At 38.1% G+C, this 15,439-nt stretch overlaps 1 protein-coding gene across 2 annotated transcripts in view; it reads right to left on the bottom strand.

The window, feature by feature from the left end:
* Positions 1-15,439, bottom strand: part of Mei4 (meiotic double-stranded break formation protein 4) — a 151,663-nt gene that overhangs the window by 87,015 nt on the left and 49,209 nt on the right. For both annotated transcript variants that reach the window (XM_031345492.1, XM_031345490.1), the window contains exon 3: positions 6,826-7,361. In XM_031345492.1, coding sequence (XP_031201352.1) covers positions 6,826-7,361 — 536 coding nt within the window. The remainder of the gene's footprint in view (positions 1-6,825; positions 7,362-15,439) is intronic.

The raw sequence follows: 15,439 nt of genomic DNA, 5'->3' as shown, positions 1-15,439 counted from the left end.
AAAAAAAAAAAAAAAAAAAAAAAGAGCCCTCATCAGAGGTCTGGAGACACAGCCCAGCTATGAAGAGGACTTGCTTCTTTGCAAGGGGCCCAATCAATTCCCTCATCCACATAGAGGCTGACACTGTAATTTTCCCTCCAGAGGACTTAACACATTCATTCCTCCAGTCACAGCACCTACATGGTACACATCTATATACAGAGGCAAAAACAGCCCTAGAGGTAACATAAAAATAAATAAACTTTTTAAAATGATTTTTAAAGAAGAGAGTCCTCATTGGGAAACTAGTGTGAGCTCAGGCAGAAAATAAGGATGGGTTTACTTTTCAAGGAGAAAAGGAGAGACATGAATTTTTATTTAGAGTTTCAATGATGTTAAATAGCATGCTATTTTCTCAGTGAAAGTTTCCAATAATCTTATGACACAGTCACATTTCTCAGTTCTACTTTACAGATACGCAAGTTAGGTAACTTATTCAAGATCGACTAGTAATTAAGACTTCAATTTTGCTAATTTAAGCTATAGATCTGTGTTTAACAAATCAGTATTGGGTTTTGTCGTTATTGTTATTTTTTGAGATTTCATTCCTTTCTAATGCAGGCACTCACCCTTACATTTTCTTTTTCTAACAGCTTTTTGATGAAATCCATGCATATTGGTAAATTTCCATTCGCTATGAGATACTTTTTAAATTTCTCTTGCTTTCCTATTTGCTCCTTGTGATTGCTAATTTTTTTTTAGTTTCTACATTCTTATAAATTCTCCCATTTTACTTATTTTTATTCAATTCCAGCTTTAACCCGCTGTTGTCAGAAAAGATACACTGAATGATTTAAAACCTTTACAATCATCAAGGGTTGTTCTATGACTCATTTATGGTTTATTCTGGAGGGGCCTGTAAGTGTGCTTGAAAAGAACAAGCATTCTTCTTCTGTTGAGGGGACAACTCTGTCAACGCCAGATAAAACCACTGTCTTAGTCAGGGTTTCTATTCCTGCACAAACATCATGATCATGAAGCAAGTTGGGGAGGAAAGGGTTTATTCAGCTTACTTCCACATGGCTGTTTATCACAAAGGAAGTCAGGACTGGAACTCAAGTAGGTCAGGAAGCAGGAGCTGACACAGAGGCCATGGAGAGATGTTTCTTACTGGCTTGCTTCTCCTGGCTTGCTTAGCCTGCTCTCTTATAGAACCCAAGACTTCCAGCCCAGGGATGGCACTACCCACAAGGGGCCCTACCCACTTGATCACTAATTGAGAAAATGCCCCACAGCTGGATCTCATGGAGGCACTTCCCCAACTGAAGCTCCCTTCTCTGTGATAACTCCAGCCTGTGTCAAGTTGACACACAAAACCAGCCAGTACACCTACACTGTTGCTCAAGTAGATGGTTCCTTCACTGACTTTATCTCCAGATGTGCTATCCATTACCATAAATGAAGCATTAAAGTCTATTAAGAAGAGGGAACAAAGCCCCAAATTAGCAGAGGGAATGCAATAGTAAAGATTAGAACAAAACAAAAAAAAGGGGGGGGGGGACAGAACCACTTTCAAAATAAAATTGATGTAAATTTTATATGATGGAAATGATAAAAACTTAAAAACACAAAGAAAAGTTAAGTATAACTAAGAATACAAAGAGACACAATGGATGTCTCAGGCCTAAAATGAATATTAAAATACTACTATATGAACACTCTTAACAAACTGAGCAACAGAATAAACGAATGAACACCTAGAAAAATAAAACTTAAACAACACTGGATGAAGAAGAAATAGAAAGTATAGACAGGCAAATACAAAACAGGGTAAGCAATAAGAATGATGATGAATCTTGCCAACAAACCCTTTCTATTTTTATAAAGTTGAATATAAAGATGAATTTTATAAAAAGAAAATCAAAGACTCAAAACTAATTCTTCTTGATCACTTTCTAAATATAGAAACAATTTCAAGATATATCTGACTTTTATCATATAGGTCACCAAAAACATGAGAGATACTTTATGGAAAAAAAAAGTTACTAAGGAGTTTCTTTGAAGTTAGTTAAAGTTTTTAATGGAATGCAAGCCAGATTTAACAAAGTAATTAAATGATCAAACATTATATTCACTTAAAATGAATCCCAGGGATGCAGGGAATATTCAATTCATGACAGCCAATCAACATGATACAACACAGCCGAGAAAGTTAGAGAGAGAGAGAGAGAGAGAGAGAGAGAGACAGAGAGAGACAGAGAGAGACAGAGACAGAGAGACAGAGAGACAGGGAGAGACAGGGAGAGAGAGACAGAGACAGAGAGACAGGGAGAGAAAAAAGACAGGGAGAGAGACAGAGAGAGGCAGAGAGACAGAGGGAGGGAGAGAGACAGGGAAAGAGACAGAGAGAGGCAGAGAGAGAGACAGAGAGAGGCAGAGAGAGAGAGAGAACAATCTCAACATGTATGGGAAAAGCATTTGACATATGACTAAAACAAAACAGACATTATAGGGTGTCATCCCAATGAAATAAAGGAAATGTGAAAAAGCCTACAGCTAAAATAATAATCAATAAACTTCAAACTATTTTCAAGAAGGTAGGGATGCTCAGTCTTCCCATTGTTTTCACTATGTTGTTCTAGATCTAGTTAGAGTAAATAAAAGATAGAAACATGGGAGGGAAGGGAGGAGGAGGAAGCTGGGCCCCTCCTTGTTAGCTCCTGTCTGTATCCCATCATTCTCTAGGCCCCCTCTACTTTTGTTTCCACTTTTCAGTTGCTGTGACATAAATAGGCTGTGCATAAAAGGCATCTCATATTTACATGTAGCAAATAATTCACTCTAAGTATCGATTGGCTTCGCTTACAGATTTTAAATTAGAAAAAAGTAGATCAATGAGAACTTCTACTCCAGGGATATTTTTTTTTTCTGAATCTTAGACCTTATATGAATAGGAATTCCATAGGGTGCCAATGTATTAGAAGGACATATAGATTGAATACTCTGAACACATTCCATGTTCTTTTATTGTTGCTAACCAATGAGTAGATAGAGTTGCCTATGTCCCTGTCTGTAATATCTCCCTAGGAAGTTCTGGAGAAGACGATGTAGATTTGGAAGGTGTTCCAATATATTCTCTTTTTCTACAGATGGGTAGTTGTATACAAAGTCTTCCCTACCATGTCTTCTTGGCCAGTGGGATATCTTTGGCCCATGGACCTTCAGAAAGAAACAACTTTTTTTTTTTTTTTTTCTACACAAGGGCCTGGCCTCAGTGGCATCTACTGGGAAATATGTAGTAACCATCAGGGTAGAAAGTCTCCACAGCTAAAGCTGATCCTGGAAGAGTTAGATTGTAGCTTACTGTTGCAAATTCAGTGTTTCCTAAGTACTTAACAATCCCTGCCAAGGACTGTCAATAAGGAAGGATATTTAGGAGAGCCTCCAGTGTTAACACAGAAGCCCACCAGGCAAAGTAGAAACCACTCATTGTTAGGGCCAGAAAAACAAGAAAATATTAAACACAGAGATCCTGATGTCAAACTGCCATGTTCTAAGTTCCTGGGGGGTTGGGGGGGGGAATTAGCCTTGGTACTAGCATCCTGTCTTTGAGAAAGAGTATGTAGTAATTTTATATCCCTGATGCTGCTTTTTCACCTCAGATACCACGCTCTTGGTCTGCCCTCGGTCTGCCACTGGCCTGGTCCCTGTGGCCAGGCAATCTCCAAAAAGGTAGATGATACTGTTGGTAGCTCGAGTGTCCTTACAGAATGTCCACTTTTCCTTCTAATTAGGTACCCCTGCTCCACCAAGGACAGCTTTACATCTCTCTTCTGGAGAAATCTATATTCTCTATACTGCTTTATATTACAGGCACTACTTGTTGCAACCTTGAACCCTTGTCATGATGGTTGTACAGTGAGATCTAATAGGGAAGGCAGAGATAAATAGCCAGTTTCTGTTAAACTATCGGCAGAATAGTTGGCAAGTATCAGTGTCCTGAAGGCAGACCCAGCACATGTCTGAAACCTTGTTGGTCAAATCTAAAAGTGCCCATAACCTGCGCAAAACTTGTTTCAGTTGGGTGCCATTAGCCTCTGGGCCAAGTCACAATTACCTCCCGAAGTGCCTACAGCCTGTTAACCTGGGAACTAGAAAGGAATTTGGTAGGCCCCAGAGGCAAACTTGGAAGAGAGTCAAGCCTGCCCATCAGCTGTGGCTAATAATGCACTAGGAGGCCCGGTTTTATGAAGGTTCTGACCTAAGCTGGATTCCGTTAGATTATCTCAGGGTCATTCGTAGAATCCCTGTGTGGTTCTGCTCAGCTGGGGCTGAAGGACTGGCTGTGGCTAATATGAGACCAGTACTATCGAGATGAATCTTCTGGAAAGTATTTCTTAAGACTCAACACACAGAAACTACTGTCCAGAGGGACAAATGCTGCATCTCATTGGTAAACCAAACCTGGTAAGGTGTAAGAATCTCCCACATGGTATTGGTTTTGATGGCATAGAAGCCAAAGGAAATGCCAGGATTGTGTGATAACCAGAGACGCTATGTGTGCTGTGAAGAGTAGAGCTGGGGGCACAGAGCTGCCCAAGTCTGTAGCACCAAGATCATGGGTGAAATAGATGTTAGATACTGAGCTGCTTCTAATGTGGGACTTTCATTTTACATGCTGTGCTGTGGTTGTAACTGTGCCCTGGTTTTCCCCTCTTGGCATTGGAATTCATCATCAGAAGATGGCTTCAAGAGACTTAAATTTCTGAATTGGTAGGTGGATGGGACCCAAAATGAGGAAATTCCATCTTAACTCTTGGGCTCCACCAGGAGATCTCTAGGCTAGTGAGCCTCAGCCTATCTGTCTCCTTTCTCCATCTGGCTCAGTCTTTAGCACGGTGACTGATCATTAGATCATGTGAGGCTGGTGCGGAACAGGGCCCGTCACATAGGTCAGTGGGGCTTCTGGTTTCCCGCAGAGCTTGTGGAATTCCGGAAAGGTGGAAACTGGGAGATGGTAATAGACAAAGCCATGGGAAAAGTGCGGGAAACCCATTCTTAGCTTGACCTCTCCAGGGGACAGACTAGACCACACTCTGCTGACTGGGCATGTGCATCCAAATGAACTAAGGAAGGAAGGTATGGTAAACAAGCCTGACCCATGATTTCTCCATTTCTCTTTATCTATCTGATTGAAGATGGGACAAACTGGTTCTAATAAAAAATAAATAAACTACCCAGCAGCCTCTGAAACACTAGGAAGAAATAGGATGACATCCTCAGATACTCAAAGAAACAGCTAATGAGATCAACAACAATGACATCAACAAAACATATGACTTTATTTCTTCTTCACAAGAGCCACAAAGAAAAGAACTCAATTAGGCTAATGTATTATATTTCAATTGTATTATTTTAAAATCTGAATTTAAATGGGTAATATTTAATGATATGTAACCTTCTTTGATTGCTATTATAGAAATAGAAAATGTCATGAAATTATGAATTCCCAGTAACTGTCAACTACTATTCCTTTGATTGATACCAGGTACTGAACTCCATAAGGGACTAGTCTTTAGATGCAGTGAACAGTGGAAACTTCTTTGAACCTCAGTAACGTGTTCTGATCAATATAAAATTCCTAAATCCGACCTCAGTAGACTTTTCTGACAATATCTCAGAAAGGATGAAGAACAGTGGCTGTCATTTTGAGGTGCTCACTAAATATGGGTATAAAAGAGGATTTGGCTCAAGTCCAAGAGACCCCTGAAGACAAGATTATCTATCAACTGGCCTCAGTGGTACAAAAGATGAGGAGGAAGAGATGATAAATTTTGGTTCTTTACAATGTCTTAAACCAGCAAGAAAGTATAAACAAAACTTCAAATGATGGGTATGTTCAATAGTTCAAGGATCATACTCCCAAATATTATAATGGCCCTAACCTACACAGTGTGTTCCTTAGACAACTTTTCCTTACAAGTTAATTCTTCTTGATTAAAAAAAATAATGTGCAGATAGAAGACATCAGATCTCACCATAGAGTGGCATGCACTTACAGCCAACAGAGATAGATAGACCCATTACGTTTTAAGCTAAAACTTAAATGATGACTAAATATCTAGAATCCATATGGGAAGGATGTATTGTTTATTCTAGCCACTTCAACAACTCTCAAAAAGCCTGAAATCCTTGGTTCATCATTCTAGAGATCAGCCATATAGGCCAAAAACAGTAAGATGGTGCCAAAAGATACTTTGAGACTATCAAGATATTCTAGTGGGCTTTACTTTGAACATTTAAAACAGACTGTTCCGGTTTCTGGTTTCCTGCTTAGGATTTGTAATGTTAATAACTTTTGCCTTTACTTTTCCCTCACACCCATTTCCAGACAGTAGGTATTTGAGAAACTTTATCAAAGAAGTACCTATACGGGGACCTTCGGCATTAGTGCTTCTCTGGAAAGATTGCAACTTTTGGACCAACAGCAACTCAACAAAAGCAAGAGAAAACCAAAAAGGTAAAAAGTCGAAGCAGAAAAAAATTTTAAAAAAATCACAAGAGTTAAGGCATTCAAACTAGAGGCAGCAGAAGCTTGAGGCAGAGGCAGCTCAGCCAGAACAACACAGTAACAATGGAAAGCTACAAACGTGCAACTAGGAAGAGACATACACACATGCATAGAGACACACACACCTGCATAGAGACACACACACATGCATCAGGCCCAGCGATAGACTCTCAGCCACAAATGCGAACGAACCACGAATATCGCAGCCGACAGGAATGTTCACAGAAATAAAGAAACATTAGGTCACAAGTAGGGAGAATATAGTAATTACTTACCCGGTTTATACTGTTGTTCCCTAAAATAGCCTGGAGGAGAGTCTTTTCAAATTCTTCCAACTTCTGAGAACATCTTTTAAAAATATGATTTGAAAAATTAAAATCACTCGCCAGTCTGGCTAATGTACCAACAGCCTCTGTCCAAAAGTTTGAGAAGGGGATTTTGGGGTTCTGGTAAAACGTGATCAGGCCATCCAACAACTGTGAAACTGAATCGGAAACTGTGGAAGAGTCTTTTTCAAAGAGGGTTAAGAATACTTTGAGATTACTGGATTCTGTCCATTTCTTCAGTTCTAGCAGATGCTGAAAGAACTGCATGTGAGAAGACAGGGGTCTGTCCAGGGTGGCACATGGCTTTTTCTCAAGAGGCAGAGGGAGGAATGGGGGATTGGTGCTCTCCACAAAATTCTGGGATAATTCTGCAGGTTCACTTCTTTGCTCATTTGATAAAACACATCCAGAGTCATCCATCAAAGTCAATGTATTTTCAGAACTTGTAGGTTCCTGATCTGACAACGTGGGGAGCACATCGTGTCCTGAGACAGAAAGCAACAGTAGGATTATCTTCCTGCGGCTAAAGTTCTTAGGAACTAGACAATGACTATGTTCTAAATGAAAGTACTTCATAAAGCATCCAAGTGTGTATAAACAGTTAGTAAACTATAAAAACCGCATAGAAGCAAAACCAGAAATTGCTTAGTTTGGCTGGAGAAACAGTTTTTATAATTTCAGATGGTAGCTCTCATTCATCTACAAGCGTGCTCCTGGGAAGTCACAGTCTCTCGAGCTTTCTCCTCCATGCGGAACAGAAATAGCTTTTTTTTTTTTTTAAAGACTTGTTTTCTTTTTAATTATCTGTATGTACATGTGTCTGTAGAACTCAGTGCAGTGTGCAGAAGCCACAAACGGACAAGAGATCCCTCTGGCTGAAGTTACAGGCGATTGTGGGGCACGTAATGTGGATTTCAGACACTTCACAAGAGCAGCAAGTGCTCCTCTCTGAGTATCTCCTCACCCCTACCCAGCACAGTGAGCACTGAGCACCTCCTCACCCCTACCCAGCACAGTGAGCACTGAGCATCTCCTCACCCCTACCCAGCACAGTTCTGAAAGGAGTAATCTCTCTCTATCCATGTGTGTGCTAGAGGAGATCAATACTCATACTCACTAGGAACTAGGAATTATTCTAGCTGCTTCATTTTAATACCCTAAGCAAAGTGTCAAGGGAGCACGTCAGAGATGACAATATCAAAAATTAGACACAGAGAAGACTCCTCACACTGCATGAGTACCATGGTGAAGTTTTACACGATACATATTACAGTATTAAAGTCATATTGTCAAACTGAATGAAGGAAAAATAAAATTTATCATATTCAACATATTTTCAAAGCAATACTAGAAGATATATTGCTATGACCCACCCCCATATGCTAAAAAGAAATGTAAACTCAAATTGATTAAGAAAACTACCAAAAGCTACATAGTAAGAGTTATGACTACCCATGGCTGCCGAGTTGACTGCACCTGGAATTAACTGAAGCCCAAGCAGGTGGGCACACCTGTGAGGAATTTTTCACGGTTTAACTATTTAGGTTGGAAAGCCACTCTAAGTCTAGATCACCTGAGGTCATAGGACCTAAATCTGGTGCATACTTACTTTTTTTGTGGCAGCCCACATCAAAGGCCATCAGAGAATGAAGTCTTCGCACTTAACCTGCTGGCCTCTCTGTCCCTGGTCAGTCCATCCTTCCTGTTCTTAGCCGTCCCCATTCCCCCACTGTTGGGAGAAACTATTTCTTTGGGATAGGATTCAAATGTAGACCCTAAGTGGCAGCTCTCTAGGACTTCCCTGAGCTCCAGCACCAGAATGAAGCTATGAAGTTACTGAGATATCATGTCCCACAGACTGAACCACTACCACATACTTGGCCTTTCAGTCAGGAAACAGCCATTGTTGGACTACAGCAGACCACAGCCTATAAATCATTTTACTAACCCCCTTTTAACACACACACACACACACACACACACACAAACTCACACATACAAGTGTGATAAGACTATTAGTTCTGTTTCTTTAGAGAACCTGATATTACTCATTGAGATTTAAAGATTTGGATTTGAGAGTTTCATACATGGGTGCTGTGTTTACATGATTTCCAATCCTTTACTCCCACTCCGACCACCCCAGTCCATCTAAAATTCAAAATCATTTTTATTTTAGTTATTAGTGTTACACATATATACCAGTATGTATATATGTATATATAAAATCTACTAAGATTTTTTTAGTGTAGTTTGCATATACAGGTGTTTAGAGCTAAGTACTTGGTATCATTCATATGAATATATATACATACATACACACACAAACACACACACACACACACACACACACATATATGTCTGCAGCCTAGAACTATAGCAACAAGGTTCTGTGTTTCCATGAGAACTTCTGTATAGCCCCATTATAGTATAACATATTCATAGTATTATACAATACTATGTATGTATGTATAGAATAGTATAGTATAGAATAAACTTAACAAAGGAGTGAAGACTTACAGAAAATACATAAATAAGAAATAAGAAGATACTAGAGCAGTGGTACTTAACTTGAAGGACTCTTTCACAGGGGTTGCCTAACACCATCTGCATATCAAATATCTGCATTACGATTCAAACAATATCAAAATTACAAGTATGAAGTAGTAATGAAAATAATTTTATGGTTGAGTGTTACCAGAACACAAAGATCTATATTAAGAGGTCAGACCACTCGGAAGGTTGAGAAACATGCATCAGAAATACTAAGATGTCCTTCAATCATAGATTAGCGGAATGATGTTAAAATGGTTATATTAATGAAAGTAATCTTTATTAATGCAATTTCCAATAACATGCTAGATTATTTTCTTCTCAGAATGAAATAAAAAGTAGGGAAGTACAAAAGACTCTAAACTAGTGGTTCTCAACTTGTGGGTCAGAATCCCTTTGGGGGTTGAATGATCATTTATGTTTGTAACAATACCAAAATCATGGTTTTGAAGTAACAAATAATTTTATGAATGGGGTCACAGCAAAATGTGGAAGTAGAATAAAGGGTCACAGCAATAGGAAGGTTGAGAACCACTAAAAACAGTCATATACCCAAGCAGAAAAAGAAACGCTAGAGACATCTTAACCCCTATTCCTAGCTATCCTCCAGTGCCAGAGTAGCAACACCACATGGTAGTAATGCAAACTCAGAAGTGTAAAAGGGACAGAGGCACTAAGATAGAAATTCTCACAGTAAGTCAGAGGACTTTAGAAAATGATGTCAAAAGACAAAAAACCAAAAACCATTGGAGAAAAAAAAATAGCCTTTCAAACAAATGATGCTGAAAACTGAGTCTCTACATAAAGAAAATGAAGTAAGACCCATATCTCTCACTCAGTATACAAGCAAACTCAGATAATAAATCACTTACTATAAGACTTGAAACCTTGAAACTATTAGAGGAAATCTTAAGAAAAACCCTTCAAGATATAACCATAATCAGTGATTCTAACAACAAAAATGAGCATGAGATTATATGAAATTAGAAGGTTTCTGTACAGGAGATGGAACAATAGCTGACACTACAACAAAAATCGCTGAGTAAAGGGAAGTCCTCTCGAATGTGAAGACCATTTTTAAATTTACTATTGTGTTGAAGTACTGAAGATAACCACTTTCCAATTTGATATATATGATCTTCCTAACATGTTTATTAGTAGATTTAATAGAGATAAAATACACATAAAAATTGATGTTATACTCTGATGAAAATTATATACTTGATAAATATAAACTATTGCTATAAAATACTAGCACATTTATGAAATCTACAGTAAAATATGCAACCTATACACACATACAGATAATGAGTTATTAAGTAAAAGCTGTAAAAAAACACTACATACATATTCTCTCTACAAATTGTTGTGTGTCTCTCCTACATACTGGATCCTATAGATATTCTACTTTATTTTCCTGAACCATAGACCTCACATTTTCTGTTTTGAGGTTCTGCCAGAATCTGACCAACATAGGCGCAGATACTCACAGCCAACCATTGGACTGAGCACAGGGACCCCAATGGCAGAGCTAGGGGATTGCAACCCCATAGGAAGAACAATATCAACTAACCGGACTACCCAGAGCTCATAGGGACTAAACCACCAACCAGAAAGTATATATGGAGGGATGCATGGGTCCAGCTACATATGTAGCAGAGGAAGGCTTTATCTAGAATCAGTGGGAAGCAGGCTCTTGATCTTGTGGAGGCTTGATGCCCCAGCATAGTGGGATGCTAGAGTGGTGTGGCAGGAATGGGTGAGTGGGTGAAGAAGCACCCTCATAGAGGCAAAGGGGAGGGGACTGGGATGGGAGTTGTGTGGAGGAGAAACTGGGAAGTGGAATATCACTGGAAATATAAACAAATAAAATAATTAATAAAATATTCTAACCTAAACCCATTTCCCATTTTAAAATAGATCTCACGTATATTCAAGTACCTGCCAGTAACATATCCTGCCCTAAAAATGTCCACTGCTGCTTCAAAAGATGTGCTCATTATTTTCATCAAGCATATTCATAGGCAAATCAATTTTTGATGCCTTATCTCATTCATTTCTATACTTCTTACAGCAACCCTAAAATTACATCCAGACCCAATTGATTAAGTGGAACATGTTCTGTATTCACTGTAAGCCCCATGAAGTTTATGATTATCAAACTGAAGAAGTATCTATACACAGACGTAGACATAATTTATGTCTGTAACAGCTAATTTCACTAATCCTCTCTCTGTAGGTATGAGATTATAAATAACAAAGTCTCCTTTCTTCCCTCTGCCCTACACAAAATGTGAAACACCCTATTACACTGATTCTACTTCTAAATATGTATTAATCATGTTTCTCCAAAGAAACACAGACAATTTGGTGTGTGTGTATGTGTGTGTGTGTGTGTGTGTGTGTGTGTGTGTGTGTGTGTGTGTAAAGGGGAGAAAAGTAGAAACAATTAAGGAAGCAAGATATTTACTAGGCAAGATGGAGACTCAGAAAAGCCAAAAATATAAGTTCTATTCCAAACACAGGTGGGCTGTAGACTAAAGAACTGATGGCTCAAATTGAGTCTATAGTAAAGAAAAGACCCACGTTTCCCCAAATGTCAGGAGGGAAGCAGGAAATGCTCCTTACTAGAAATAGAATCAGCTTTCCCTCTGGTCATGCCTTCATCTGACTAGATAAGGCCAACCCAATCGGCTATGTTCATTCAACTGATATAAATAATCTCACCACAAAGTGTAGAGTGCTTAGATATCTGAACTGAAACTTATAATTAATAATCAAGACATCTGTGTCTAGGTCCTTCTGCAATTACTTCCTTGTGTGGATTCATAGCATTGTCATCCTTTGAAAAATTTAATGCCACAACTTCACCTACATGGCGCACCAGCCTCCAGTTCTGCCCACCTCTAGGCTCCCTTCACTGAAGCACCACTTTGGAAGCCATCTGTTTTGAAGAAAAGTTCCAGATACTTCTTTATTCTCTGTTCTCTGCTACAGAACAGGCCCCTCCAAGGTCCTCAGTACACAAATTCTACCAGTTTTCACACCCCAACCTCTTTATTTAGTTACCTTCACCTTCACCCTCATTTTGTACTTGTAACAGTAAGTCATATAGTTCACAAAAACATGAGACACTCTTCCACATAACTATGAAATTTCATATACCGTTCCCTAGACACATACTGATTTTTCTTCAAGTTCAGCTTCATATACTTGGTAAACCTTTCCAACTTCTCTCTAGCTAAGAAAAGCCTTATATGCACTTCGTTACTAACCACCTTAACCTGTTTTGAATATATTAGTGACCAAAAGAAGTTGTTTCTGAGTGAGTTTATTTATGTGGGTATTTCTCCTGCTTGATGCCTGCCTCCTATGTGGTTGGTAATTTGAATTCTCATTGAAAGAATCACTCACACACACACACACACACACACACACACCAAGCATATACATATAATTATGATTGAAATAAAGTAACATCCATACAAATATACTCAGCATAGGCATGTATAATTTAACACTTCCAATTGTTTCTTCCAATTATTATAAATAATCATTATTCCAACATATACTCATGCATTGACTAATGTAAAAGTAATGTTTATGCCACCTGGTGGTCAAACAGAAAATGTTATTAAAGGCCATTTCATAATTCCATTTTAATAACATTTTGTACTTATAAGAAAATTACATATCTTTTCCCTTTATCCCTTTAAACTTTATCCTTCTTAAATTTATATCCTCTTTTAAAATATATATTTATATGTATGTAAATTTTTATTCAATTGTATATAATATATTGCAATTATTTATTTATATATAATCTATTTACATGTGTAATTTATTTGTATAATGTATACTATAATATATTATACATTTTTATATTTAAATAAAAAAATATAAAAATATATGTGTATATATAATATACATACACACACATATATGTGCATATACATATGCATATATATATACATACATACATACATACATATATATATATTCCTAGATACAACCTGCTCAGTCAATGTTATCTATATTTATATGATCTCAAGGCTAAGCAGTTGGTGTAAGATAACAATAGCTTGGGGACTCCTAACAATAATATTTCACTTAAAAGCAAGTGTTTGCTTCTTCCTCTAAGAAGATATTTTTTAACATCCGACAGAGCACATTCGAGATACGCTGACAAAGAAAAGGTTTCAGCGTGCTTTGCCCAAGTAGAGCAACATACACCACCGTTCAAACTCTGAATACACAGAGAGAAACACCATAAGCACAGAAGTAAGACCACACGGAATGACTTCTCTTGACCGAAGCGTCTCTTCTGAATGTAAAAAAAAAACATGGGTATCTGTGAGCCAATTTTATCCTGGCAATGTAACGCCACAATTCCTTCTGATTTCAAGTGTTCGTACTTCGGGATTTCCTAAGACATCTTCCAGCTCCCCTGCATGGACTTTCTTCAGTGATGCACTTATTGTACCAGTGGCTTTCCCAATCTAGTTCACCTTCCTGAACATCTCCTTAATACAGTCCCAATGGCTTACTTTAGAAACAGATTCTCAAATCTCTATATAAATCTAATCACAATTTTTCTCAACTCACTAGACTTCTTTGCTGGGTGCTGGCTGTTTTTAAATGCTGGCAGCACTCTAATATGCTATTTCTTATGAAATAATCATTAGTATTTTATCGAACACTTAATTAAAATATAACTATTTCTGGTTTGAACTTGTGGCATTAAGGTTTAGGATATATTGTGTAAAATGAAGGATTTACTGGAAAAAATTAATCAAAGACAGTACAGTGAACAAATTTTCACAATTGCCTGGCATGCTGCCTACTCAAAGTGTGAACAATCCTATGGAAACAAATAAATACTCAGACTTTATAAGTCAACTTATTTAGTTATGCATCTCATGAGCAAATGCTTAATAGGAAATAGTTAAGTATTTGCTTTGGCTCCATTTGAGATGACTTAAACCCTTCATAGAATGGAAGGCATAGTGGAAGAACTAGTTTGTCCTAGGTAGAAGGCTTACTCATATCTAAGTAGAAAAAAGGGCAGAAGTAAAAATCTCAAAGCTAGCCCTGCAGTGATTCACTTAATCCCATGGGGCACAGCCATTAATGGATCTACAGTCTCTCACAAGTGTCATTAATTAAGTTTCAGGACTTTAAACACATGAACTGGGGGTAATAGGTTTGGTTTTTTTTTGTTTTGTTTTTTTGTTTTTGTTTTTAATCCAAGTCACATTCTGGCTATTATCTCAACAAGACTTGACCTCTGCACCTAAAACTTCCCAAGCCTAAAACAAATCAGCACTTTCCTTATCCTTAACTTCACTATCCTGACCTCCATGCTATCCTTCAGGCTCTGGTGTTTGAAACTTGTGAAGCTATTTTGTGAAATTCTGACACTTAACACATAGTAATCCTGCCTACCTCCCTAAGTCTATTCAGTCTACTCCCATTTTCGAACCTTCCATTGCATTAGGTACTCTACGTGGTGATTTGCTTTAAAGCCTCATTCACAATTTTCTCTAGGCCATTTTCCTGTCATTCAAAATCTCTTCAGACGCCCTCTCTCCAGAACTTCTCTAACTACTCGAAGCAAAGGGAGCTTCCAGATCACTCTTTTCCCCATCCTCCCATTTCAGTTCCCGAGCCTGTCACTATCACTTCATGAATATTTCCCACTGGTGTCTTTTGTCTTCGCCCTTAAGAATATGTGTTCCATAAAAGACATAGTCATCCTGGCCTATTGCTATATCTCTGAGTATGTGATTCTGAGTAGGAGCTAAGTAATACTAAAGAAACAAACCCCTTTTCACACCATCGCCTTTTATTCCCAGGTTCTTGTAAAGAGCAGAGATACACAGGGAAGTTTCAGCCTCCTGTCCACCAGCTCTGTCTGAATAACTTGTCACCCAGATAATATAAAGGAATACATTACACATTACATGCTGCTTGCAACATGTATAATATGTCAAATAAATATTATGTTAATCTT

Source organism: Mastomys coucha, unplaced genomic scaffold, assembly GCF_008632895.1.
Source record: "Mastomys coucha isolate ucsf_1 unplaced genomic scaffold, UCSF_Mcou_1 pScaffold23, whole genome shotgun sequence".
Taxonomy (NCBI): domain Eukaryota; kingdom Metazoa; phylum Chordata; class Mammalia; order Rodentia; family Muridae; genus Mastomys; species Mastomys coucha.
The sequence above is the reverse complement of the archived record's forward strand: the minus strand, read 5'-3'. Positions and strand labels throughout refer to the sequence as shown.